The following is a 24318-nucleotide window of genomic DNA, read 5'->3' on the forward strand; positions in this document are numbered from 1 at the left end:
TAAGGCTTCAAAGCTCCCTTTATTTCCAAGTACTCATTTTATGTCTAAGTTGAAGAAAATAATTTCACTTCTGCTCTTAAGTTTTTCATGTAGTTCCTGGAAAGCCAGAACAAATGTCATCTACAGTTGATCAAATCAGGGCCTCTAGTGGCGAACTCCAGCACCCCCTTCACTGGGAGGGTGAAAAGAGGGTGCTCCGTTGAGGAACTCACCTGTTCGGAAGTGAGGCTCCCATGGCTCTTTGCCTGCTTTCACATCTGGGGGGCTGACACGGTCCGGCTCACCCCTGCTCCACTGCAGGCCCCAGTTTTGGCCTGTCTCTTCCTCTTTAGAGCTTCCCTGAGCTCCCTCCTCTGGTGTGCCCCTACTCCCACCCTGCTCAATCACCCCTCTGTGCCCACGTGCCCACGGTTGGAAGCCACTGTAGCAGGGCTGCTGCACTTCCTCCAGGACTTCTGACTCCCTTCCTGTCCCTGCAGGGCTGGGGCCCCAAGGAACCAGGGGCCCCAGGATCCTGTTCTGGCCCCAGGGGACACCTGCTGCCATGGGCCAGGAGGAGGATGGATATGGACACAACCCTGGGAGCCTGGCCTGGCCACAGCAGCAGCTCTGCAGAACCAAGGCAAGCATTGGGGACCCATGTGTGGCGGTGGGGAGGCAACCTGAGGGCCAATGTCTGGGAGTTCTTGCTGTCCGTCCAGCCCACCCAGGACTCCAGCACCCCACAGAGACCCTGCTATGCCTTGAAGGCCACTCACTGTGTCTTATCTCCTCTAAGACTCCTAGGCTGAACAGGGTGGGGGAAGAGCTGTACTGTGGGGCTTGGGGCCATCCCAGCTAGATGCTGGTGAGGGACCCCTACTGCTAAGACCCTAGTGGTGCCAGTGTGGGTTCAGTAGTGTAGCCCGTCACCTACAGGCCCAGCCCTTGCCCAGCCTGCCCTGAGGCATGGTGATGGCCCTGCGTGGCCTGGGCCCTTGGTAGGCTGCGGATGCTTCTCTAGTGGTCCCCATCCCTCATTGCCCCTTTCCTACGAAACCCTGGGTGTGGATGCTGTGCTGAGCCTTGAGAGAGGCAGGCTGGCACGCCTCCATACCTGCTTATCCCAGGCAGGTACCGCCCCTGGGCAGCTGGGTGGGAGGTTGGCGGGTGGCTCACGGAGCCCTGAACCAGGACTTCTGCACTGGTATGGAGATTATGAAAAAGGAGGATGGGCAGCGAGGGTGAGCAGTGTCCAGGAGAAGATGTGGTGGCCTATAGCCACCTCTGGGGGCTGCTGGGAGCATTTCCTGAGGTGCCAGACCCACTGTGGCTCTGTGAAGCACAGGGTCCTGGGTGGTCATGGAGGGCACCAAAAGCAATTCCTTAGGGGCACACATCCTCCCCTCAGGGAGGGGCCGGTGGTGGGTGGATAACATGGAGCTGGCCAGCTGAGCTTGCAGCTCGGGCAAGAGCTGCTATGGTGACAGTGATGGGGAGAGGTGTGATGGGTACAGGAAGCCCTTGCTCTCAGGCTGGCCTGTGCGTGTGACCTGAGGCAGTGGTAGGAAGGAGAGCCATTGGCCACACTCTGGATGGTGTCTCGGAGAAACTGAGCAGGTGTGCCCAGACGGGTGCAGCCCCCGGGGCTGCAGCTCTTTGGAGGTGGGGGCTCCTGCCCAAGTGACAACCAGGATTTACTGGAGGCCTATTACCTACTGTGTGCCCTGGCCTTGAGTCCAGACCTCCTGGGGACTCAGGGAGGGTGGAGCCCCAGCCCACCTTCTCCTGGTCCCGGCCAGCTGGGCGGGGGGGGGGGGGCGGCTGGCACAGAGAAGGGGGAGAGAGAGACTGGACGTTACCAGGGGCTCAAGCTCCAAGTCAGCCTGGCTCTGCCCTGCAACCGCGCAACTCTTGCTCACCTGCTTCCTTCAATGCCCTGGGCAGTTGTTGGCGGTCCTACCGGGGTCCTGTGGAGGGCCGGCTCGGCAGGTCCCAAGCGAGGTCTCCAGTCCCTCTGGCCATCCCGCCCGTCCGTGCATATGCTGCTCCCTCTGAAGGAGTGGGAGGCCGCTTGGGTGCGCGCTGGGCCTGTTGGCGCCAACTTTGGGAGCCCTGGGCCAGTGGACACCCGTGTGGGCGGCAGAAAAAGGCTGCAATGTGGCGTGCGCCTCGCAGTGCCTACATAAGGGGGTCGGCTGGCCCCTCGGTGCACCAGACCAGGCATTCCTGGGGGCCACAGTCCCTCAGCGACGCTCGCAGGGGTGTCTCCGCCCGCCACAGCCCAGGGGTAAGAAGCTCAATTTCCCGCAGCTGACCCCCGGGTTCCTGCCCCGCCCCACGCCCAAGGCACCGGCCCCACACCTGCAGTTTGACCACGCCCACTCCGTTGGCTCCGCCCACGCACGAGGCCCGCCTTGTCGTTCTTGGCTCCGCCTCCGCGCTCAGGGCCCACCCCTCCGCCCAGGCCCCGGCTCCACGCTCTTCCCAGTGCTCAGGCTTCGCGTCTCGCGACCCGCCCAGCTCCCTCTCTCGGCCCCGCCCCGCTCTCTCCGGACCGCCTGCGCCCCGCCCCCGCCTCATCTTGGCCCCTCCCCCCTCGGCCCGCCCCACATTCCCGGTACGGCGCCCACGCTCCGAGCCCCGCCCTACGCTCCGGGCTACGTCCCGGCCCCGCCCCACGTCCGTGCCCCACCCCCACGCTCCGAGACCCTCCTCACGCTCCGGGATCGTCTCTGCAATCCACCCCCGCCTGGTGCTTCGACCCCGCCGGCCGCTCACGGCCCCGCCCCAAGTCCCTGCCCCGCCCCGCGGTCTCCTGAGCGCCTGCGCCCTGGCCCCGCCCCCGCTCTCGGCCCGCCTCACGCTCCGGGCCCCGCCTCACGCTCTCGGCCTCGCCCCCACGCTCCGGGCCCCGCCCCGCGCTCCGGCCCCGCCCCCGCACTTCCGGGCGGCGCCGGCGGGGGCGCTCCGGCCTGGGCTTCGGTGCTCTGGGCTCGGGCTCCCTGCTCGGGGAAGCGATTGCGGCCGCCGCCGCCGCCGCAGGACCGGCCGGAGTCGGGCCGGAGCCGCGTCCCCCGGTGCAGGCGGGTGAGAGCGGGCGGCCGGCCTCGGCGGCGCCCCCGCGGCCTGCCCCGTGCCCGCCTCCGGGCCGCCGCGCCGCTGCTGCGATGGGGGCCGCCCGGGGCCGCGCCCCCGCCCCGTCCCGCCGGCCGCGCCGCCGCTGAGCGCGTGGGCCGCGCCGCGCCGCTCCGGGCGCCGGGCCGGAGCCCCGCCGCCGCCGCCGCCGGTGAGTAGTGCGGGCCGGGCGCGCGTTACTGCGGGGAGCGGGCCTGTGCGGCCGCCCATTATAGGCCGCGTAGGCCGGGCCGGGCGCGCCGGGCGCGGGACCCGGAAGAGGGGCTCGGCGGGTGCGGGCCCGGCGCGCGTGCGGGGAGGCTGTGCGGGCTCCGGGGGCGTGCGGGCCGGACGCGCGTGCGGGGCGGCGTGCGGCGGTCAGCAGGCTGTGCAGAGCGGGTGCTGTGCGAGCAAGGTGTGTGGGGTTCAGTCAAGGCTGTGAGGGCAGGTGTGCCGAAGAGGGGATGCTCGCTCGGGATGGAGACGGCAAGGGGGAAGGGCCGTTGGTGCTGGGTTGTGTGAGCCTGCGGAAGTGCGGGGTTCGGTTCAGAAGGGGCAGCCCTTGCTCTCCTGGGTGGAAGAGTGCACGGAAGAACGAGGATTCGGAGAAGGGCTGTGGGGTTCTTCCCGGAGGAGGCCGGGGTGCGCAGCTGTCTGGCCTGGGGCATGTTTCGCGTGTGCGTGGGGTGCGGAGTAGCTGCCGTGTGCAGGGATCCTGGAGAGAGGCCGGACGGTAGCGCATCCCTTCCCTGTTCCTCCAGCAAAAAGTAGGAATGCGGAGTCTGAAACCCAAGGAGGCAGAAGTGCCTGAGGCCGAATCCATGCTGTGGTTTGGCTTGTCAGAGTGGCTGTACTCTTTCAGGTTGATACCTTGTCCCCCAAAACTCTCTCTCGGGTGCGGGTCTTAGCTTCTACTTCCACCCCGCATTTTGGAATTCAGTCCCCCATGAAGCCAGAGCTGCAAGGCCAGGGCAATGAAACTTTCAGCTCAGCACTGAAGACAGTAGAAAAAACAAACAAACAAACATCAATTCTCTGGGCATTTTTCTCAGCCCGTCTCCACGATAATTTATGAAGAGTTCTTGCTGTTTATCTCAGCCACTCTTTTTTGCTCGCACGTGTGTTCTCTGCTTCTTCGGGAAGCATCTCAGGCGTACTCAGATCCACAGGCCTTATTTTGGAGAACACACGTGGTCTACACCTGACCTCCCAGGGTAGCCATGTTTGAGTTTCAGTTTTGAGAACTTATATTTAGGGACAAGAATGGACGCGCATACAAAATACAGTGTTTCTCTGGGATTTTCAGAAGGTGTGGGGGTTTCTAGAGTCAGAAGAGTGACTGGACTTTTTTGGACTTCATTGGTCCTTGAGAGTTTAGATGGTGAAGGAATGGATTACACTGCAAAACAGTGGCTCTCACCCTTTTAGAGTTTAGTTAACGAGGAGGAGAATGTCAGAGTCATGCTCTTTTACTTCCACACTCCCCATAAATCAAGGGTTAAAAAGTTATATTTGAGTGAAATAAGTAACCACATAGGTATCTATAGCGTTGAGCTGGCTGCCATGGCACCCAGGGGGTATGCCTCAGCAGTGACTACAGGAGGTTTTAAAAGCCTTATCAGAGTTGTAGACTTTTATGGAATCCTTTTATTGATGGTGGTTTCAGGCTGTTGGCCAGAGTCAGTGCTTGTGGGCATTGACTCTACCCTGAGTTCACATGGACTGCTTTACATGTGGTATGTGCGTGTGCACCCTGAATGCTTAGAGTGCTTCTGTGTGGGAACCCAGAGATGGCGGGAGTTAGAGCGTGTTTCAAGAACGTCCGGGATTTGGAGAGGTGTTCACATGCTTCCAGGGACACCAAAGGTCTTCTGTCAGTTGACAGCCAAAAATAGATGTGGGTTATAAGAACTGTTTCTTCTGGGCAATGAAAAATAGTTTAAGATGATTAGGGGGACTTGTTCACACATGAATTAAGAGGTTAGTTTTTAGAGACCAACCCAGTTTTGTAATAAAGGGCTAGATCTTGAGTTTTGTGGCTGTTTTTATAGCACAATAATTCAGCATCTGTGAAGGGCTAACATTTGGCATCTGTGACAATTGTCATTTGCCTTCATGTCAATGAATGAAATATTTATTGGTTGCGAGACCTTGTGCTAGGTGCTGTGGGTCCTGCAGAAAATGTTTAATCAGGCCGCTACTAATAATTTACGGAGGAGATAGTGTCTTCAGAGCAGATGACAGTGACTTGTAATTAACCTCCCATTGGAACACAGTGACTCAGTTCTTTCTCAGGGCTGGTGAAGTAAAGAGTATCTCTGAGGGTAGGGCTCGGGGCCAAGCGTGGGCCCTCCTTCCTAAGAAGGTGTCCTGGACGAGAGGACATGAGAGATCCATGAGCTGGTGTGGAGCTAAGACACCACAGGTGCTCATTCATGTTGACAGGGCTCAAAGGAAGCGACTTTGCAGTTGAAGTGGTCCCTGACGGCAGGATGCCACAGCCCATGGGCCTTGACCTTAAGAAGCAGGCTGTTCGTGCTGAGATGACAGCCTACCCAGTAGTTTTCACAAAAAGTCATTAGCTGCAGAAATGTCATTTGGGGCACGTTATTTTGACCCATTCTCCGTTTCTGGGTGCTTTTCGCTTCTAGCCATCAGCAGCTGCTGGCAGGTGCGGTGGGGACAGTGTGAGAGTGCAGGTGTGGGGGCAGATTACATGTCGGCCCTGGCCCAGAGTATGCTGTGGTGGCCAGGGAGAGCTACCCTTTGTGTTGGTACCAGGTTTTAGGGGTTTACTTTTCTCCCTCTAGGTGTTTGGACCTGACAGGCCTCTCTCCAGCCCGTCTCTAGCCAGACCACTTTGACCACGGCGGGCCGCCAGGCTGGGTGGTGTGGCTCAGCGTGTGGGCTCTGTGAGCTCCCGTAGGGTATGGCAGGGAGGGCCAAAGACCGTGAAAGAGTCCCGATCCAGGATCGCCTTCCCTCACCTGTAAGGTAGGCTTGTCACAGCAGCAGCAACAAAACCACGAAACCTGTAGCCACCTGACCCTTAAGAGGGTGGGTAGTTTGGGTTTGAGCTTATGGAGGTAGATCACGTGAGCTGTATGCCTCCTTAGCCAAAAGGTATAATTGCATTTGGGCTTCATTTTCTGTTTCTATACCTTCTCCATTCTTCAGGGTACTAAATTGCCATTTGCTGTCAGAAGGACCCTTTCCTTGTAGGCAAGGTCAAAGGCAGCATGCTGGTGGAAGCATTTTTTAAGATTGTGCACACTGGTGATGTGAGATGGCCACTGTGTGTGTGGGGAGGGGGTGTCCTTTGGTCGCTTGGTTGAAGGTGCCGAAGGCGACCCCCAGTTGTTGGTGTAGTAGGTGTGTGTTGAGAGCTCCTTGTGTGTTTGCGCCTGTTAGGAGGAGTACTAGGTGTGAAGTGATGGGGTAGGCAGAACGCAGTGACTGTGGGCCTAGCGCATGTGGGGAGCAGACGTGACCACCTGCCTTATGGCGTGTGTCGTGCCTCCCTCTCGGTATCTGAATATCCCAGCAGCCCTGCAGTGCAGGTAGGGAGATCACCCTCATCTTAGGTGTGAGGAACCAGCTCTCATCCAAGTTTACACAGCCAGGAGGACTAGAACGCATATTTCTTTCCTCCAGTCCTCCTGCCTTCCTGGAGCCTGCAGGGAAGGACTGGTTGTGGCCGAGATGGGAGGTCCCCAGGCTGCTGGTCTCCATGATGTTCTCACAGAATGACACTGGTGGGGAGTGGCACTCTCCCTGCTCTGGGCACTTATTTTTTAGATCCAGAGGCATTCCTGTAGTTGTAAAAGTTCCCAGAAATTGTTTTAATATGGCACAAACCTTGTGACAAAAGATTGAAAATTTAAACTGAATTTCTGGCTTTGAGTTCGAGCGGGAGGGCATCATGACGAGTCTTGTCTTGAGAAAAACCTCTGTGGTCATGTTTCCATGGACCCACCTTTCCTAATCCTTGTCCTCTTAATGGTTTCAACAGGACAGATTGATTCACTTTGGAGCTGTAAGTACTGATGTATTAGGGTGCAGCGCCCATGGTTCATTGACGCACAGAGTCCCAAAATGAATATCCAAGAGCAGGGTTTCCCTTTGGACCTTGGAACAAGTTTCACCGAAGATGCCCCCCGACCCCCAGTGCCTGGTGAGGAGGGTGAACTGGTGTCCACAGACCCCAGGCCCGTCAGCCACAGCTTCTGCTCCGGGAAAGGTGTCGGGGTTAAAGGTGAGACTTCAGCAGCCACTCCCAGGCGCTCGGATCTGGACCTGGGGTACGAGCCTGAGGGCAGCGCCTCACCCACCCCACCATACTTGAAGTGGGCCGAGTCGCTGCACTCCTTACTGGATGATCAAGACGGGATAAACCTGTTTCGGACTTTCCTGAAGCAGGAGGACTGTGCTGACCTGCTGGACTTCTGGTTTGCCTGCAGCGGCTTCAGGAAACTGGAGCCCTGTGACTCGAATGAGGAGAAGAGGCTGAAGCTGGCCAAAGCTATCTACCGCAAGTATATCCTCGATAACAGCGGCATTGTGTCCAGGCAGACTAAGCCGGCTACCAAGAGCTTCATAAAGGACTGCATCATGAAGCAGCTCATCGATCCTGCCATGTTTGACCAGGCCCAGACGGAAATCCAGTCCACCATGGAAGAAAACACCTACCCCTCTTTCCTCAAGTCTGATATTTATTTGGAATATACGAGGACAGGCTCGGAGAGCCCGAAGCTCTGTAGTGACCAGAGCTCTGGGTCAGGGACAGGGAAGGGCATACCTGGATATCTGCCCACTCTGAACGAAGATGAGGAATGGAAGTGTGACCAAGACCAAGACGAAGACGGTGGCAGAGACCCTGCTCCCCCCGGCAGGCTCACGCAGAAGCTGCTTCTGGAGACGGCCGCCCCGCGGGCCTCCTCAAGTAGACGGTACAGCGAAGGCAGAGAGTTCAGGTGAGTCAGATGCAAGGCTTCTGTGTCTGTGCTCACACCCGAGACCTGGAGAACTGGCAAGGGACAGGTGTCGGTAAGGAGCGGTCTTGTCTCTCAGCCCCCAAGTGGGTGTGCTCCTGCTGCTGGGGGGAGTTGTGGTGTTCGTTCTTCTTCATGATACCTTCACGTTTGTCATTAAATGTTTCTAATATTTGTGAGTTGAGGACGCTTTTGTTAAGAGCAGTCTGAAATATATGGCCTTGTATGTCATTTCGAGTCTTGGAAGTCTTAGAAGGCTTGACGTTTACACTTAGCCTTTAGCGGTAACGTTTATACCCTCTCGCATAGGAGGTGGACTTACTCCCCAGATGCCATCCTTTTGGCTGAATGAAGAGGGGAGTGGACACGTACAGGTGTCAATCCTTAGAAAACTCCAGATCGTTGCATTTTGTGACAGTTCTCTAAGATTCTTCCTGGAGGCTGGGAAGTGTCGGCGGGAGGCTGCCAGGCAGCAGGGTGTCAGAGCCCTTGGGGAATTTCCTGTGGCTGTAGTTCTAGGGGTGGCCTTCTCCCCTCTGCTGACAGAGTGAGTGCCACTGTGTGGTCCGTTCCCAGTGGCATTAGAATCTCTGTTAGAGCTTGTGCACGCAGGCGCACTGCAGCTTGTGAGGTGCCGGTGGTGCTGTCAAGAGGTCGTTTCAGCTGGGGAGACCTGTGTCTTCATTCTCTTGACTTGGTCGTCCCTTCTGTGGTTACCAGAGATTGATTTGGCATGGTTGGAGCGTCTTACCGATGCTAGCGGATGTTGATAGGGCACTTACGTTTCCCACTCATTTCCCTGTAGCTGGTCCTGGGGACATTTGCCCGTGAAACTCTCAAAGCAGGGAATCCACGGGACCCCTGCTGATTTAATCAGGAGTCCAGATTCTCTCCTCTCCTCTCCCGTGGTGTTACTAAAACCTAGATCATTTCTTCAAGCTTGCAGTGGTAGAGAAACTAGCTACTTGCTAATAAACACAGGATTAAACATTTCTAAGGTTTAAATATCATTTAAGTGATGTGATTCAAGATAGACCATTTGAAGTAATTTTTGTGTGCCTTTTGCTCATTGTCTTGAGCTAAACGCTATTGATATAGCAAGCTTTTTAGGACAGTACTAGTCATAATTATTCTAAGTAAGGCTAGTAACTGACACAGTTTTTAAAACCCAACCTAAAATGATTTAATTAGAATAGTTTTAAGAGGGAATTAAATTGGAGGCCTGGGCTTCAGGGAAAAAATTTTGAGCTCAATTCTGACTTATTTTCTTTCTTTCCTTCTGTCTTTCTTTTTTTCTTTCTTGATTTTACTGTTAAATAATTTCTACACCCAGGGGCGCCTGGGTGGCTCAGTCGTTAAGCGTCTGCCTTCGGCTCAGGGCGTGATCCCGGCGTTCTGGGATCGAGCCCCACATCAGGCTCCCTGCTCCACTGGGAGCCTGCTTCTCCCTCTCCCACTCCCCCTGCTTATGTTCCCTCTCTCACTGGCTGTCTCTATCTCTGTCAAATAAACAACTAAATCTTAAAAAAAATAAATAAAAATAAAAGTAAGTAAATACATAATTTCTACACCCAGCATGGGGCTCAAGTATAGAACCCCAAGATCGAGTCACATATACTACCGACTGAGACGGCCAGGCGCCAAGGGGCTCAGGAATTTCTTAAATCAGAAATCAGAGTTGGCTGGCTCAGTTGGTGGAGCGTGCGACTTTTGATCTTGGGGTTGTGAGTTCGAGCCCGAGTTTGGGTATAGAGATGACTTAAAAAAAAAAAAATTCCTGAGCCCTATTCTGTACTTTTTTCAGTTCTTAGTCTTAAGCAGCAGCTTTGCTTTTTCTTTCTTTGGTTTGCTCTATTTGTAATAAGCAACCTTTGCCTTTAATAGGATACGATACGTTGGCTTCACTTGTTTAAGTAGGTTGAGCTGTAAGGACTGTGGCTCATTTTGGGTTTGCCTTGCTTGTCATGGAGCTGCTGGTGGCGGAGGAAGGCTGGAGTTTGGGCGTCCCTTCGGCAGTTGAACACCATCCCTGTCGAGGTTGCCTGTGCTGCTCTGTGGCTGGAGAATCTCTGGTGTCAGGGTCATCATTTACTAGCACTGGCAGAGTACAGCGTCCAGCGCATTCTCCTTGTCCTGCAAGGGTGTGCACTTGGGATGCCCTAGGTGGGAAGTCACAGAAAGTCCAGTTGACTGAGATCATTGAAAAGTCCAGAGGCAGGGCCAGCTTCAGGTGTGATTTGATCTGGACTCCAGCCGTTTTTCTTTTAAAGACTTCATTGTTTTAGAGCAGTTTTAGGTTATCAGCAAAAATGAGAGGAAGGTATCACCCCCACCCCCACAAATGCACAGTCTCCTCCATTATCAGTGCTGCTCGCCAGAGCGGTGTGTCTTACAGCTGACAAAATACATCAGCGTCATCGCCACCCAGAGTCTGCAGTTCCCGTCGGGGTTGGTGCCTGGCGCTGGGCGCTCTGGGGCGCGAACGTACGGTGACGTGGAGCCCCCTCATGGTGTCGTACAGAGTAGCGTCACCGTCCGGAAAATTCCCTGCCTGTTCATCCAGTCCTCTCCCCTAACCCCAGACACCGTTCTTTCTCCCCCCACAGAGCTTTTGCCTTTTCCAGAACGCCGTGTAGTTGGAATCATCTGGCGTGCGCCTTTTCTCGTTGGCCTCTTTCACTCGGTGATATAAGGTTCCTCCACGTCTTCCCACGGCTCGTAGCTCCCTTCTTCTGCCCCGAATGATAGTCGGTTGTGTGCATGGACGACAGTCAGTCTGTGCAGCTGCCTGCTGAGGGACGGCTCCGTTGCTCTGGGTTCTGGCGATCAGTAAGAAAGCCGCAGTAAACTTCTGTGGAGCAGGGTTTTGTGTGGACAGACGTTTTCACCTCCTTTGGGTAAACTCCATGGAGCGCCATTGCTGGGTCATAAGGTGAGAGCACATTTAGTTGTGTAAGAAACTGCCGCTTCTCTTCTTGGCTCTGCCTTCCCTGGCGGGTTTTGCTGGCTGGTTGGAGGTGGCTACTGTAGCGACCTTGGGCTCCAGGCTCCCTTACTTTGTGAGCAGACACCACCTCCAGCATTCAAAAGAGGTCCTGCGTTTTGCCCTGCATGGCCAGGGGTGCTGTGTGCCTCTGTCCTGACTATTCCAGCGTCATCTTTGTGCAAGGGCCCGGGACTGTGCTGCTGGGCTTCGCATCAAGGAGGGCAAACCAGAAGGAACAGAAGGAACATAAGGAGGACATGGTCCTCCAAAGGACGATTGGGGTGGAAAGGAAAGGGAGGGAGGAGGCAGGTGCTGCCTGCTGCGAAGGGGGCCAGGGGCTGGACTGGAAATCTTACTGGGGGATGCGTTTCCTGTGGGCAGCAGGTGCCTCCCGAAAGCATTGATTCTGCACGAGGTGCGTCCGGAGGGCCGTTATCTAGGGTCTCCCGAAACTGAGCCCCCCGGTCCCATAGGTTCTGTAACCTGGGGCTGCTCCGATTGTGCTCTCCGGTGTTGTTCTGCCTCCCCGACAGGGCCTGGCTGTTTCCCCACAGGAGGCCGTACATGTGTGCACGTGGCTATTCTTCGTACAGCCAACTCGTGGAAAGTTAAATGAGTGTTATACTTAGGTCTCTGTCAAAGCTCGAAAACACCTGTGCCCCTGGCCTTTTTCTGCATTTATCCAACTCACCGGGGTCATTTTGAGCCCCTGGGCCAAGGGGTCCCAGAATTCTTTGCTCTCTGTGTCTCTATGCAAATTTTCCTAGTCTCTATTGCTGTAGTCAGTGAACTTTGAACATAACTTTGGTTGGTTCACACCCACCATTTTAACTGGTGTGAATTGACAGAAGGCCCTCTGATGATGCATGTGATTTGGCATTAGGGCCCAAGGACTGTAAGACATCAGCTGGCAGGCTCAGGTTTTAATGCCCCATCATAAGTGTGGCCTGGGGGCACCTGGGCGTCTGCCTTCGACTTAGGTCTTGATCCCAGGGTCCTAGGATCGAGCCCCACGTTGTATCGCACGTCCAGTTCATGGGGCTCCCTGCTCAGCTGGGAGCCTGCTTCTGCCTCTCCTCTGTACCCCCCACTCGTGTGCACACACATGCCCTCTCTCTCTCTCAAATGAATGAAATCTTTTATTAATATTATTATTAAATTTTTTTTTTATTTATTTGAGAGAGGGAGAGAGCATAAGCAGGGGGAGCAGCAGGCAGAGGGAGAGGGAGAAGCAGACTATCCGCTGAGCAGAGAGCCTGATGTGGGACTCGATCTCAGGACCCTGGAATCATGACCTGAGCCGAAGACAGACGCTTCACGGACTGAGCCCCCCAGGCACCCCATGAATAAAATCTTTAAAAAGAACAAAAATGTGGCCTGGCCCCCCAGGTCTGTTCAGGGACTGTGTGGGCGGGCCCGTCTCCCATTATCCTCCTGGCCCCGGTTGGTCACCCTCCTCAGCCCTTCAACCACCCACACCTAACAGTGGCTGCTGGGTTTGATGCCTGACACTTGCAAATGCTTTCCATTTCTCTTTACTACCCTTACGTTCCTCACTGGCTGAGAAGTTTCCCGAGAACAGGGAGTCACATATTTTCTTGTGTCTTCCTGGTGGGCCAGCCCAGTGAGGAGCTCCTGGTCAGGGCTCATCATCACGGTCATGGCCAGAGAGTAGACCAGGGATACCCTTCATAGCGGGAGCAACTCAGCACTTAAAGGGCTGACAACCAGAGTGCCTGGCTGGCGTGGTCGGCAGAGCATGCGACTCTTGATTTTGGGATTGTACATTTGAGCCCCACGTTGGGTGTAGAGATTACTTAAAAATAAATAAAAAAGTAAAGGGGGGACAATGGGTCCTTCCTCTCCAAAGTCCATTCGGAGTTTGAGGAGCTGTCTGACCTGTTTGTTGGCTTATTGACTATATTTCTGGTAATGTCTTGAAAGGTCAAGAGAAGAAATGTAAAAAGAGGAAATGCCCCAAATATATACAATTGCACACGGAAGGCAGAAAAGTAAGATTGATTTTGGGTTTCTGATTGGAGTTCAGGTGGAGTGGGGTTTAGGCAGCGGCTCTAGTGATGGTGACTGGTGACACAGAGAACAGAATTTCCATAGAGACACAGAGAGCAAAGAATTCTGGGATCCCTTGGCCCAGGGGCTGCAGGGTGCACCTGTGGGTGCTGAGGCATGGCCCTGGGCACATTTGTCTTGTTCATAGTGGGCCTGTTTGACCCTCCAGCAGATTTTCTCCACTGTTGATCGTTAGGCCATTTGTGGTGGAGGGTAGCTCATGTTTGCAGTCCCGCTCTCCCTGAAGTCCTCCCCTGTGTATTCTACTGCCGTGCTTGTCGTTTCTCTCTGCGAGGGGCGTGAAGCTTAGGGCGAGAGCATGGCCCTGTTGCCATTCCCTTGTCATCTTCCAGATGTGTGACTCATTCAGCTGGATGAATTCCTATAACCGAACAGATGATCCCAGAGTAGGTGACTGGAGTTGTTTTCAGACAAATCTTAGTGTGCAGCTGTGGGGTTCTCGAGTCAGGAGTTGACAGATCTTCTCACTCACCTTGCCAGATGGATGCGGAGAACTTTAAGCTTGGTGGTTTAGCTTAATGACCCCTCGCTTTTCCACTAGGCAGTGTCTTGTGAGGTCAGCCTTCTGGTTTTTTTGGTGGGGAAGTTGCTGTATCTCTCCGTGCTTATCTGTAAAACGGGGAGGGTGAAGTGCTGCCTGCCTAATGAGGTCGTCCTAGGGGTTCCGTGCCATAACACCTGGGGTGATTAGACCGGCCTGTGCCTGCGCACAGCAGGTGCTCGGTGAAGTTCAGCTCTTCTTCATTGTCGTCTCTTAGATTTTGGTGAAGTTTGTGTCAGCATTATAGATGGTTTCAAAGATATGAATGACATGTTCAGATTTTAATAACCTGTTTCCTTCAAGGGAGGCGTGTTAATTTCTTCTTATAACCACTCTAGCCTCCAGAAGTGGCACCACCATCTACCAGGTCAACCCAAGCCATCGAGCCCTGCTTCCTTCACCCCCACGTCCAGTACAGAAGCAAGTTCTGGTTCCCTGCCCAATGTGTGCTGAATCCCTCTGCTTCTTGCTGTCTGCACGCTGGCTCCCACCTCCTCCTCCTGGGCCTGCAGACCCTTTTTATTTTAAGTAGGCTTCACGCCCAGCATGGAGCTCAACGTGGGGCTCAAACTCAAAACCCTGAGATCAAGACCTGAGCTGAGATCAAAAGTCAGACTCTTTACAGACTGAGCCCCCCAGGTGCCCCACTGCAGAACCTTCTACCTAGTCCTCTGTCTCTTCCTACAGCGCCAAAGCAGTCTTTCCTAAGTGCAAGTGTGATCACGTCATCCCTTCTTCCAGCTCTGTTGGGACTTCCCACTAACTTCCCCGGACTCAGCCCCACGCTTCTACGATGCACGCGTGCCCGTGCTGGACTCGGTCACAGCAGCACAAACATGCTGTGTGCACTTCATGCGCCTGTCAGTGGGGTAGGACTGGCCGTTAAAATTTTAAAATTAGTTATGGGAGAGTCTAAAAGTGTTTTTTCTCTGCTTTAGTCATATAAAAAGCTCCATGGTCTGCAACAGGTTTCAACAGAGTCCAGCAAAATATCATCAGTTAGCCATCAGACTGGAGAATTCTGGAATAGAGCAGCCTCTTTGCCTGGGCCTCTGTATCAGTGGGTTTATTATGAAAGGGAAGTGCTTGCAGAGAGCTGATGAGCCATGTTGTTGACCCGGGCCCTTTGCATGGCCCGCGCTGCCCGTGGCTCTGACGTGCGGCTGCAGCTATTTTGGGAGAGTGTGGGCTTGATGTGCTTGGCCTGGTGTGCGGCCTTGGCACTGAGCCATCCCTATAGGTCAGCTGCCTGGTGTCACTGCCTGTTCTCAGGTTTGTGCCCCAGTGTCATGGAGGTTTGAAGTGGACTCTTTTTTTTTTTTTTTAATTTCATTTATTTATGTGACAGAGAGACAGCCAGCGAGAGAGGGAACACAAGCAGGGGGAGTGGGAGAGGAAGAAGCAGGCTCCCAGCGGAGGAGCCCGATGTGGGACTCGAACCCGGAACGCCGGGATCACGCCCTGAGCCGAAGGCAGACGCCCAACGACTGCGCTACCCAGGCGCCCCTGAAGTGGACTCTTACTCACCAGCTCTGTTGGTCTTTTCTACGTCCTGACTTCATTTAATGTCGGTGTACCGTGTAGGTGTTACAAGTACGGGGATTTGCGTGAGCGGCGAGTGGTGGTAGTTCGGTCAGGAAAGCAAAGCAGTCTAGTAATTCTTTCTGTGGTCTGGGACCAGCACGAGAGGCTGCACACCTGTGTGTGGAGGAGAATCGGTGTTGCTTTATTTCCCCCCCGTGTCACATCAGTACAAATGCTCAGTTTAGTGAGCCGCTCAGGGTCCTCTTACAGCCTGTTAATTCCAGAAAGTGTTTGATCTGAGGAAATAGCTCAGTCTGTCTCTTCAGTCCCTTCGTGGGACCGAGGCTGGTTGCCTGACTTTGTTAAGAGAAACAGCTTCAGTGTCTTCAGAGAGCCCCCAAAAGAGGCTGTGCATAGGGCCTCTGGCACGTGAAGGGGCTCAGCCTTGCCCCCCGTGTCCCCTCTGCAGTTGGACTCCCATCGCTGGATGGGTTTCAGTGTTGGCTCAGGAGCCTTCTCTAAGAACCACTGAAACTTCTGGTAGCAACTGGACTTGGCTCTTCTGGTTTTAAGGGACAGAGGTTGCTAGGTGCTTGGGTGGGTGTCCTCTTTATCCCCCCAGCAGTGGGGAGCTCTCTGTCCATTCCTGGGCTCTCTGCTCATCCAGCTTTGTGCACTTTGAGCTGTTTAAGTGCTTTTTGTTTTTTTGTTTTTGGTATTGACCCCCTCTACTAACTCCTCTTCAGTCTGTAGGGCCAGTCAACATTTAAAGATTTGTTTATTTATTTGAGAGGGAGAGAGAGGAGCACGCATGTGAGTGGGCAGGGGAGGGCAGAGGGAGTGTGAGAGAGAGACTCTCAAGCAGACTCTGTGCTGAGCGTGGAGCCCTGATGCGGGGCTTCATCTTAGACCCTGAGATCACAACCTGAGCCAAAATCAAGAGTTGGATACTTAACCAAATAGTGAGCCACTAAGGCAACCCTGGAGCCAACATTTAAGAATAATCATAAAGGAGAACCGGCTGGCTCATTGGTGGAGCGTGGGGCTCTTGGTCTGAGGTCACAAGTTCAAGCCCCACACTGGGTGTAGAGATGACTGAAGACAAAGTCACAAGGCACGTTGCTTTCCGTGTTGCTGGGGATCGCTAACAATAGCGCAGATGTCCACTCGCGGGGCTGATTGCACAGGGATTTTTTTTTTTTTCTTTTTACAGTTGGAGAACAGAGACTTTTTATTTTCTTATTTTTATTTCTACATTTTCCGAATTCCTATAAAACATATTTATAGAAATTAGAAAGTATGCTATTAAGATACATACAAAAGTATGTTGCAAGGAGGTCTAAATTATATGCAACTATTCAAAAGTCTTTTTTCTTTAAGAAGGATGCATGTAAGTTTCCTTTTCATATGATCTTAGATCTTCTTAATGTTTGCATTACTACACCAGTATTTTAAATTAATTTAAATTTTTATGAAAAAAATATGGAGACAAGGAAAAACTCAATGCTAAAAGGCTGATAACTAAGCTTAGCAGTCCGTGTCCCCCCTTTCTAGAATGGCAGCCTTTCTAGAATGGCCACCTCCAGCTGTTTCTTACCCTTGTGTATAAGTCTGCTCAGGCTGCCCCCACAAAACACCAGCGACGTGGGGGCTTAAACAACAGACATGTACTTCTCACAGTTCTGGTGGCTGGAAGTCCCGGATCAAGGCCCCGGCAGGGAGATTTCTTTGCAAGGCCTCTTCGTCTGGCTTGCAGACGGCCACCGTCTCACTGTGTGTGTCTGAGTAAGGACTCTAGTCCTGTTGGGTCAGGGCCCCCCTCTTACAACATCATTCAACCTTTACGACTTCCTTAGAGGCTCCCTCTCCAAATGCAGCCACACTGGGGTCAAGGCTCTGAAATGGATTTGGGGTCGTGTAGACTTGTGGTCCCTCACCCCCACCTTTCTGAGTCTGCGTCCATACTGCTGTCTTAGGGCATCTGCATTGGTGTTCTCGCTCCCCTGCCACCCACTGTAATTATTACTACATCCTAGGTTTGGTTTAAGTCCATATCTGGTGTTTCCATTGCTGAGGTGGGCCAAGCGTTTTTTTTCTTGTACCATTTTTTGTTTGTATTTTTGAATTTTAATTGCTGCATTTTCCCCTTTGATTAGTTATTTGACTTTCTGCCATAAATCTTCCTTTACACTTTATCAACTTAAAAAATGCCTGTGAATATATTTCTCTGCATTATAAAACCTGTCAGATGAACTGTTTTTTTCTCTAAGAGACATGTCTGCTGAAACCTTCCCTATTCCCTCTCCCCCTGAGATGGTTGTTCTTCAGGCATGCTGCGTGGCTACCACATGCCTGCTGCGTGGCTGCTGCATGGCTGCCGTGTGGCTGCCGTGTGGCTGCTGTCTGGTGCCGTGTGGCTGCTGCGTGGCTGCCATGTGGCTGCTGCGTGTGGAGGAGAGATTGAGTGGGCTTATAATTCCAGTTAGGGTGACATTCAGAAGTTAAAGGGTTTGCACCATTGTCTTCTTTCTTACAGCTTGTACCGGAGAAGCCTGACTCCATTCTGTTTGTACTCCCATGGATGTGGCTTTCCCCGCTCTCTGAACATTTCTTGGATGTTGTATCTCGTAGTACTGTGCCTTGCTGTGGGGCTTCTTAATTTTGTTGTGCTGAAGAAACTAGTCCTTCAGTTCTGGGAGTTTGCTAAATGTTATTTCTTCAACAATTTCCTGTTTTCCATTTTTACTGTTTCCTCATTTTAGAGTTTCCTATTATTTAGAAGTTGGACCATCTAGAATGAGCCTTTAAGTTTTAAATCTCTTATCTCCTGTTTTCCTTTTTTGTTGTTGTGTTTTCTGATCTTTCTGTTAAATTTTTTCTGCCCTTGTTTTCTGAATATACACTGTAATGTACTTTTTCTGCTCATGGGTCAACATTTAAAAATCTTTCTGGAGATGTTAGTTATAATTCCGTAGTTGTTTGCCCAGCTTTCTGCATAGGATGGTCTTTGTGTCCTCCTAGCTCCTTTCTCAAGGGTTTGTTTTGGTTTCTGTCTTCCTTGCCGGAGGTTTTACCCAAATGATGATCCTTGGCTGTTCTTTCTTGTTTAAAAGTGAGGCACAGGCGCTCCTGGGTGGCTCAGGTGGTTAAGCGTCTGCCTTCGGTTCAGGTCATGAACCCAGGGTCCTGAGATCAAGTCCCGGTCTGCTTCTCCCTCTCCCTCTGCCATTCACTGTGCTTGTGCTGTCTGGCTCTCTTTATGTGTCTGTCAAATAAATAAAATCTTTAAAAAATAAAATAAAAGTGAGGCACTGGAGATACTGATTGAAAGCTGTGTGTGAGCTGGCCTTTTTGAGTGGTATCCTCAGTGTTCACGCTGCAAGAGGACTTTCTTTGTGGGGTCTTTTCTCTGGGGTTATTTGCTTCCCCTTGAGAGGGATGCTTTAAGTCCCCTCTTTTTGTAGGGGCTGGTTGTTGGATTCTGGAGCTAAACAGATACGGAAGTTTGGGGTTTCCCAGGTGCCCATACACACTTTCATCCAGTCCCTCAATTTTCAGTCTTAGTCCCCATAATGTCTTGCCGTGTACCTGATTTCCCTAAATGGGAGCCTTTGATTTTCATTCTGACAGAGATGGTCTCTGATGTCCTACAGGAGTGTGTGAGGAGGAGTTGTGTGACTGTGCTGGATGGCGTGAGGACAGGGTCCTGAAGGCCTAACTACCCCTCAGGTGTTGCTCAAACAATTCTTGTCGTTGGCATCATGCCCTCTGTCCTCCCTGAGTGGGGAGGTATTGTTGGTTATTGCCAAGAAGTCCCGCATATATGTGGCAGAAGGACTGTCCCTTGTGTCGGTAGAGCAAGGCCTGGTTTGCAAAAGTAAGAGAATTCTGTGAGAAGAAATCTGTGAAGGAAAAGGAGATGCGAGTGTGCTGTTTAGCGGAGGTCCGATGTGATTACCGTAAAATACGTGATTTGGAGGTGGCAGCATTGTGAAAGGGTCTCTTTTCGTGAAGATTCATTCGGGATGCCTGTAATACCGAGATCACTCAATGAATCAAAGTCCTGTGCGTGTGTGTAACTTCGTGGGAGCACGTTTACCCTGTGTGTCAGCCTTGCCTGTGCTGATGTAGCTGAAGCGTCAGTGTCTTGGGGTGGACGTGGGTGCTGTTTCTCCTTCTCGTGTGACTCTCGGTTTGTTACTGCATCTTCCTGAGGACTCTTTATCCCTATTCTGGTGATGGACTATTATATGATCGTGGTGTTTTGGGGAGCAGAAGGAGAGTAGAGGGCAGTGGTACACACGTCCAAGAAGAGCTGCATTGGAGCAGACAGGAAGAAACACTCTCCTGCGTGTAGCTCGGTCCAGCTGCCCTCTAGAAGGAGAGTTGACAGAAGTACAGATACGTTCATTCATTGAGTGCTATCTACGTGCCAGACATTGTAGAAGCTGGAGATTGACCCGTGAACAAAGCAACGGAATCCTTCTGCTCGTGGAGCTTACATTTTATTTCAACAGGGAGAGATAAAAGGTGAAAAAAGTAAAATATAGAATGTTCCAGATGGTGACAAGTACTGTGGTGAAATATCAGGTGAGAAAGGGCAGTGAGAGCTGGGGGGGGGGGGGTTGTAATTTTAACAAAGTGTTGCCAGAGAGTGTCCCATTTCAGAGGATGACTTTTGAGCAAGACCTCAAGAAACTGAGAGCACAAACTGTGTACCTGGAGGAAGCTGATTCTAGGTAGAGGGAAAAGTGAGAAAGGCAGCATGGCTGGAACAGAGGGCTGGAAGGGACAGTAGTGGGACGTGAGCTCAGAGAGGTGGTTTGGCATTTCCGAGACTGGGTTTAAAAAGCCACCGCAGCTCTGCTTTGGTCTCTCTCTCTCTCAGGTTGTCACTGTATCGGTGGTACCTAGAGCCACGAGCCTTAAGATTGCCAGTGAGTGAGGGTAGATAGAGAGAAGGAGTTAGGTGACCTCCACTGCCGAGACTTCAGGGATGGGAGATGAGTCAGGAGGAAACCAGTCGAGTGCGGCGTCTTGGAAACCAAACGAAGAAGCTGTTTAGGAAGGATCGATGATTAGCCGTCAGTGCTGCTAATAGGTGAGATAAGATGGGGACTGACGGTCATTAAGCTTAGCGCTGCAGAGATTACTGGTGATCCTGACTGGTGGTGGTAGTGGGAGATTGTAAAAGTATATTGAAATGACTTTCACATTTAGCTTTAAACAACTCAAAGCCTTGAAAAAATTTTTTTTAAAGATTTTATTTATTTGAGAGAGAGAGTGCGAGAGAGAGCACAGGCAGGTGGAGGGGCAGAGGGAGAGGGAGAAGCAGACTTCCCAGTGAGCAGGGAGCCCAATGCGGTCCTCGATCCCGGGACTCCAGGATCATGACCTGAGCCCAAGGCAGACGCTTCACCAACTGAGCCACCCAGGCGCCCCGACTCAAAGTCTTTGGAGAAGGGACTGTGTCTTTGTCTTATGTGTATCTCTTGCCTTAAGATAGTGGTTTGCAGGTCTGCTCTTGTTAAATACGTGTTGAGTTGAAATGATTCTAGCTACTAGAAAATACGTGCAGGACTTACAGAGTTCGATGGCTTGCTGCACTGGAGCCATGGCACTCAAATCATCTTTTTGGGGGCCTGTCTTTTATTAAGGAAGCTGCTACTTGAATTTAGCCATCTCTGCATTGGTTTTACCTTTTCTGACCTCTCACTTTTGATAAAGAAGTCGATAATTTTTAAAAAATCAGATAAAGACATTTTGTCTGATTTATTAAGTGTACAGGAGCAAGCTATGACTTACACGTTCAGCAGCACTACTGTTGAGTGTTGAGGCTGAATTTATTGGCTAAAATCGCCCATTATGAATGTGAATATCTATTATTTTATTTGTTAGGGTTTTTTTTAAGTGTGATTAACATAGTGTTATATTAGTTTCAGGTGTGCTGTTGCTGTTCGGGTTTGCTTTATGTGTTTTGAACCATAATTTGCATGCATACAAATTCAGAGCTGTTATATATTCTTTATGGATTGAGCTTTTTATTATGAAATCTCTCTTTATAGCTAATGTTTCTTGCTTTAAAATCTCATTTGATATTGGTAATGCTATCTGAAATTTCTTTTGTTAATATTTGTATGACTTACATATTTCCTAATGTTTTATTTTCAACTTTTCCATATTCTTTAAGTTATTTCTTTTGTAAGCCAGATATGGTTAATTTTTTAAAATCCAGATGATCTCCTTTTAATTGGCATAGTTTATTTATATTTAACATAATTGCAGATCATGATCTGAGCTGAAGGCAGACGCTTAACCATCTGAGCCACCCAGGCGCCCCAAAGTAGGGATTTTCTTTTCTTTCTTTTTTTTTTTTTAAAGATTTTATTTATTTATTTGACAGAGAGAGAGAGACAGCTAGCGAGAGAGGGAACACAAGCAAGGGGAGTGGGAGAGGAAGAAGCAGGCTCCCAGAGGAGGAGCCCGATGCGGGGCTCGATCCCAGGACCCTGGGATCACGCCCTGAGCCGAAGGCAGACGCTTAATGACTGAGGCACCCAGGCGCCCCCCAAAGTAGGGATTTTCTTATGAGAAATGGATGTGACCTAAAATTATTAGGTCACTCACACAGTGTATGGTATATGTTAAGTATAAATTCTGGATTTTTTGCATATGTATTCATTTTTCTCTTATAAAGATGACTTTACTAATTACTGCAAACATTTCTAGGATTTTCTTAGTGTTTTCAATTACATAGCTTTTATCCATCTTAGTTTTTGCCCCATTCTCCGTGTGACAGAGGTGAGTGGATGGATTGGTGGCCAAGTTCCCTGCTGGGGAAGAGGATGAACGTAAGCACCTGAGGAACAAACTCAAGGTCTTGGCAGGTACGGGGCTGCCCAGCAGACACGTGCCAGGGAGACTCCGCTCCATGTGTCCTGTGTGTCAAGGCATGTACGCATACCACAGCACAGCGGCGTTGTGCTCAGCTCTCTGCAGCAAGCTAAGTATGCGGACATTTGGAGCCGTGTCCTTGAACCATTTTCTGGGGGCACAGAAAGCAGAGGCTCATAGGTGCACCTGTGCTGGAGCCCTCTTCACCCTTACCTGGAGTTACCAGCAATGCGGCATGACTCGCCCTCAAGGCAGCCTCTTCAGTTTGCTGGTGTGGAAATAGCAGTGTTAGGCCTGGCGCTCTGTTCTTTTTTTTTTTTTTTTTTAAGATTTTATTTATTTGACAGAGAGACAGCCAGCGAGAGAGGGAACGCAAGCAGGGGGAGTGGGAGAGGAAGAAGCAGGCTCCTAGCGGAGAAGCCTGATGTGGGGCTCGATCTCAGCACCCTGGGATCACACCCTGAGCCGAAGGCAGAAGCTTAACGACTGCGCCACCCAGGCGCCCCTGGAGACTCTTTAAAGATAAAAACATTGCCATGGTGAACAAAGATGGGCAAATGAGAGCATCCCAGGCCACGTTCCCGCACGTTCAGCTGTCATTATACATTCGTTTTACATATGGGCACTTTGGATGGATCCTTTGTAGTGTGGCTTTCTCATTAGGTGGTCCTGTGAAGTTCATTTGGGTAAAGTAAAACCCTTTAAAGAGAAAATCCTTTTGAAACATTGTGAGAGAAAACTCATAGGCAGAAAAATCCAGTAACTCTTACGAAAACAAGCTTGCCTAGAGATTTTCCGTTTTTCCTCTAGGTTCTCACTTTTCGCAGGGAGACTGCTTGTCTGTGCTCAGTCTTGAGACCAGACGGCTTTCCCGCAGGGGTTGGGGTTGCCGAACAACCTGTTTGCTCCATCTTGAGAATTACCTGATGACATTAAGAGGTAAAGACGGTGACCTGAGGCTTGGAATTTGTGGTCGCTGCATCGAGGGAACAAATCATACAGTTTTATGAACAGAGTTTTGACTGTGACTAGATTCATAAGTGTTTTTTAAAAATTATTTTTAATAAACCATGTTTTTCCAAAGTCACTGTTTTGGTCTTGTAGCTTCAAAGCTGAGAACAGGTCTTCCTCCCAGCTTTGTGGGATTTTGGGGTGTCATTTGTAAGCCTCTGCATCTCGTTTTGGATTATGGACTGATTCAGACCTGTGTTAAAGACATTATGAGTCTGACGAGTGATCTGCCATTTTTTAGAATTTATTTGATAGAGAACAGGAGTAGGGGGAGCAGCAGGCAGAGGGAGAGGGAGAGCAGGCTCCCCGCTGAGCAAGGAGCCCGACGCCCCGGGGTCATGACCTGAGCTGAAGGCAGACGCTTCACCCACTGAGCCACCCGGGCGCCCCTATGATCTGCCCTTTTGGAATCAGCAAGGACCCGTGTCTGGAGTACCCTGTGGTTCTCTAGCTCATGTCTGAAAGGCCTCAGAGGGGCAGGTAGACTCCCAGTCAATTACTCCAGATTGCCTACAGTTTACTGGGAGGTGCTGTTTGTAAATGTCTGTTGGAACCCTACTAACTTATGTGGTTGGCACCTCTTCTTTGGAACTTCGGTTTGAGGGTTTAGGGCTTCCAGGAGAGGGCAGTACCAGCTGTGGGCTAAGCCCCATCATTGTAGTGAGAAGGATTCGTTAAAAATCACAGTAGGAGATTCTGTAAAACGTTTCCTGTCCCACTCTTCAATCACTGCTGTATAAACAGCTTCTTCAGGGCACCTGTGTGGCTCAGTCAGTTAGCAAACTTCCTCTCTTTTTTTTAATCTCCAACTTTCTCTCCAAAGCTTTTTTTTTTTTTTTTTTTAAGATTTTGTTTATTTGAGGAGAGAGAGTGAGTGAGCAAGCAGGAGTGGGGGGAGGGGTAGAGGGGGAGGGAGAAGCAGGCTCCCCGCTGAGCAGGGAGCCCGACACCCCGGGATCATGACCTGAGCTGAAGGCAGACTCTTCACCCACTGAGCCAGCCTGGCATCGCTAAACTTCTTCATCCGATCCATGAGCACCTAAAAATCAGATGTGAAACATTTATGTAAGTCCAGGCCCTAAAGAGAATCCCACGGATACTGTCCAAGCTGGCCGTGCGTCTCCAGCTGTTAGCTCATCGTGCGGGAGCTCCCACTAGTCAGTTCCGTAAGTGACTTCCGTCCA

General features: G+C 51.5%; 1 protein-coding gene and 1 long non-coding RNA gene across 3 annotated transcripts in view; one reads left to right on the forward strand and one right to left on the reverse strand.

Moving 5' to 3' along the window:
* On the reverse strand, positions 1-2497 carry LOC148110555 (uncharacterized). The gene is made up of 2 exons (XR_015721263.1): positions 1902-2497; positions 1-96 (listed from the first exon to the last, which is right to left on the reverse strand). It is a non-coding gene; the product is annotated as an uncharacterized LOC148110555 (long non-coding RNA).
* Positions 2498-2939: 442 nt separating this feature from the next.
* Positions 2940-24318, forward strand: part of AXIN1 (axin 1) — a 58594-nt gene continuing 37215 nt past the window's right edge. For both annotated transcript variants that reach the window (XM_045783839.2, XM_045783840.2), the window contains exons 1-2: positions 2940-3268; positions 7109-8069. In XM_045783839.2, coding sequence (XP_045639795.1) covers positions 7192-8069 — 878 coding nt within the window. In that variant the 5' untranslated portion in view covers positions 2940-3268; positions 7109-7191. The remainder of the gene's footprint in view (positions 3269-7108; positions 8070-24318) is intronic.

Source organism: Ursus americanus, chromosome 2 (assembly GCF_024610735.1).
Source record: "Ursus americanus isolate L20-20 chromosome 2, mUrsAme1.1.p, whole genome shotgun sequence".
In the NCBI taxonomy this organism is placed as follows: domain Eukaryota; kingdom Metazoa; phylum Chordata; class Mammalia; order Carnivora; family Ursidae; genus Ursus; species Ursus americanus.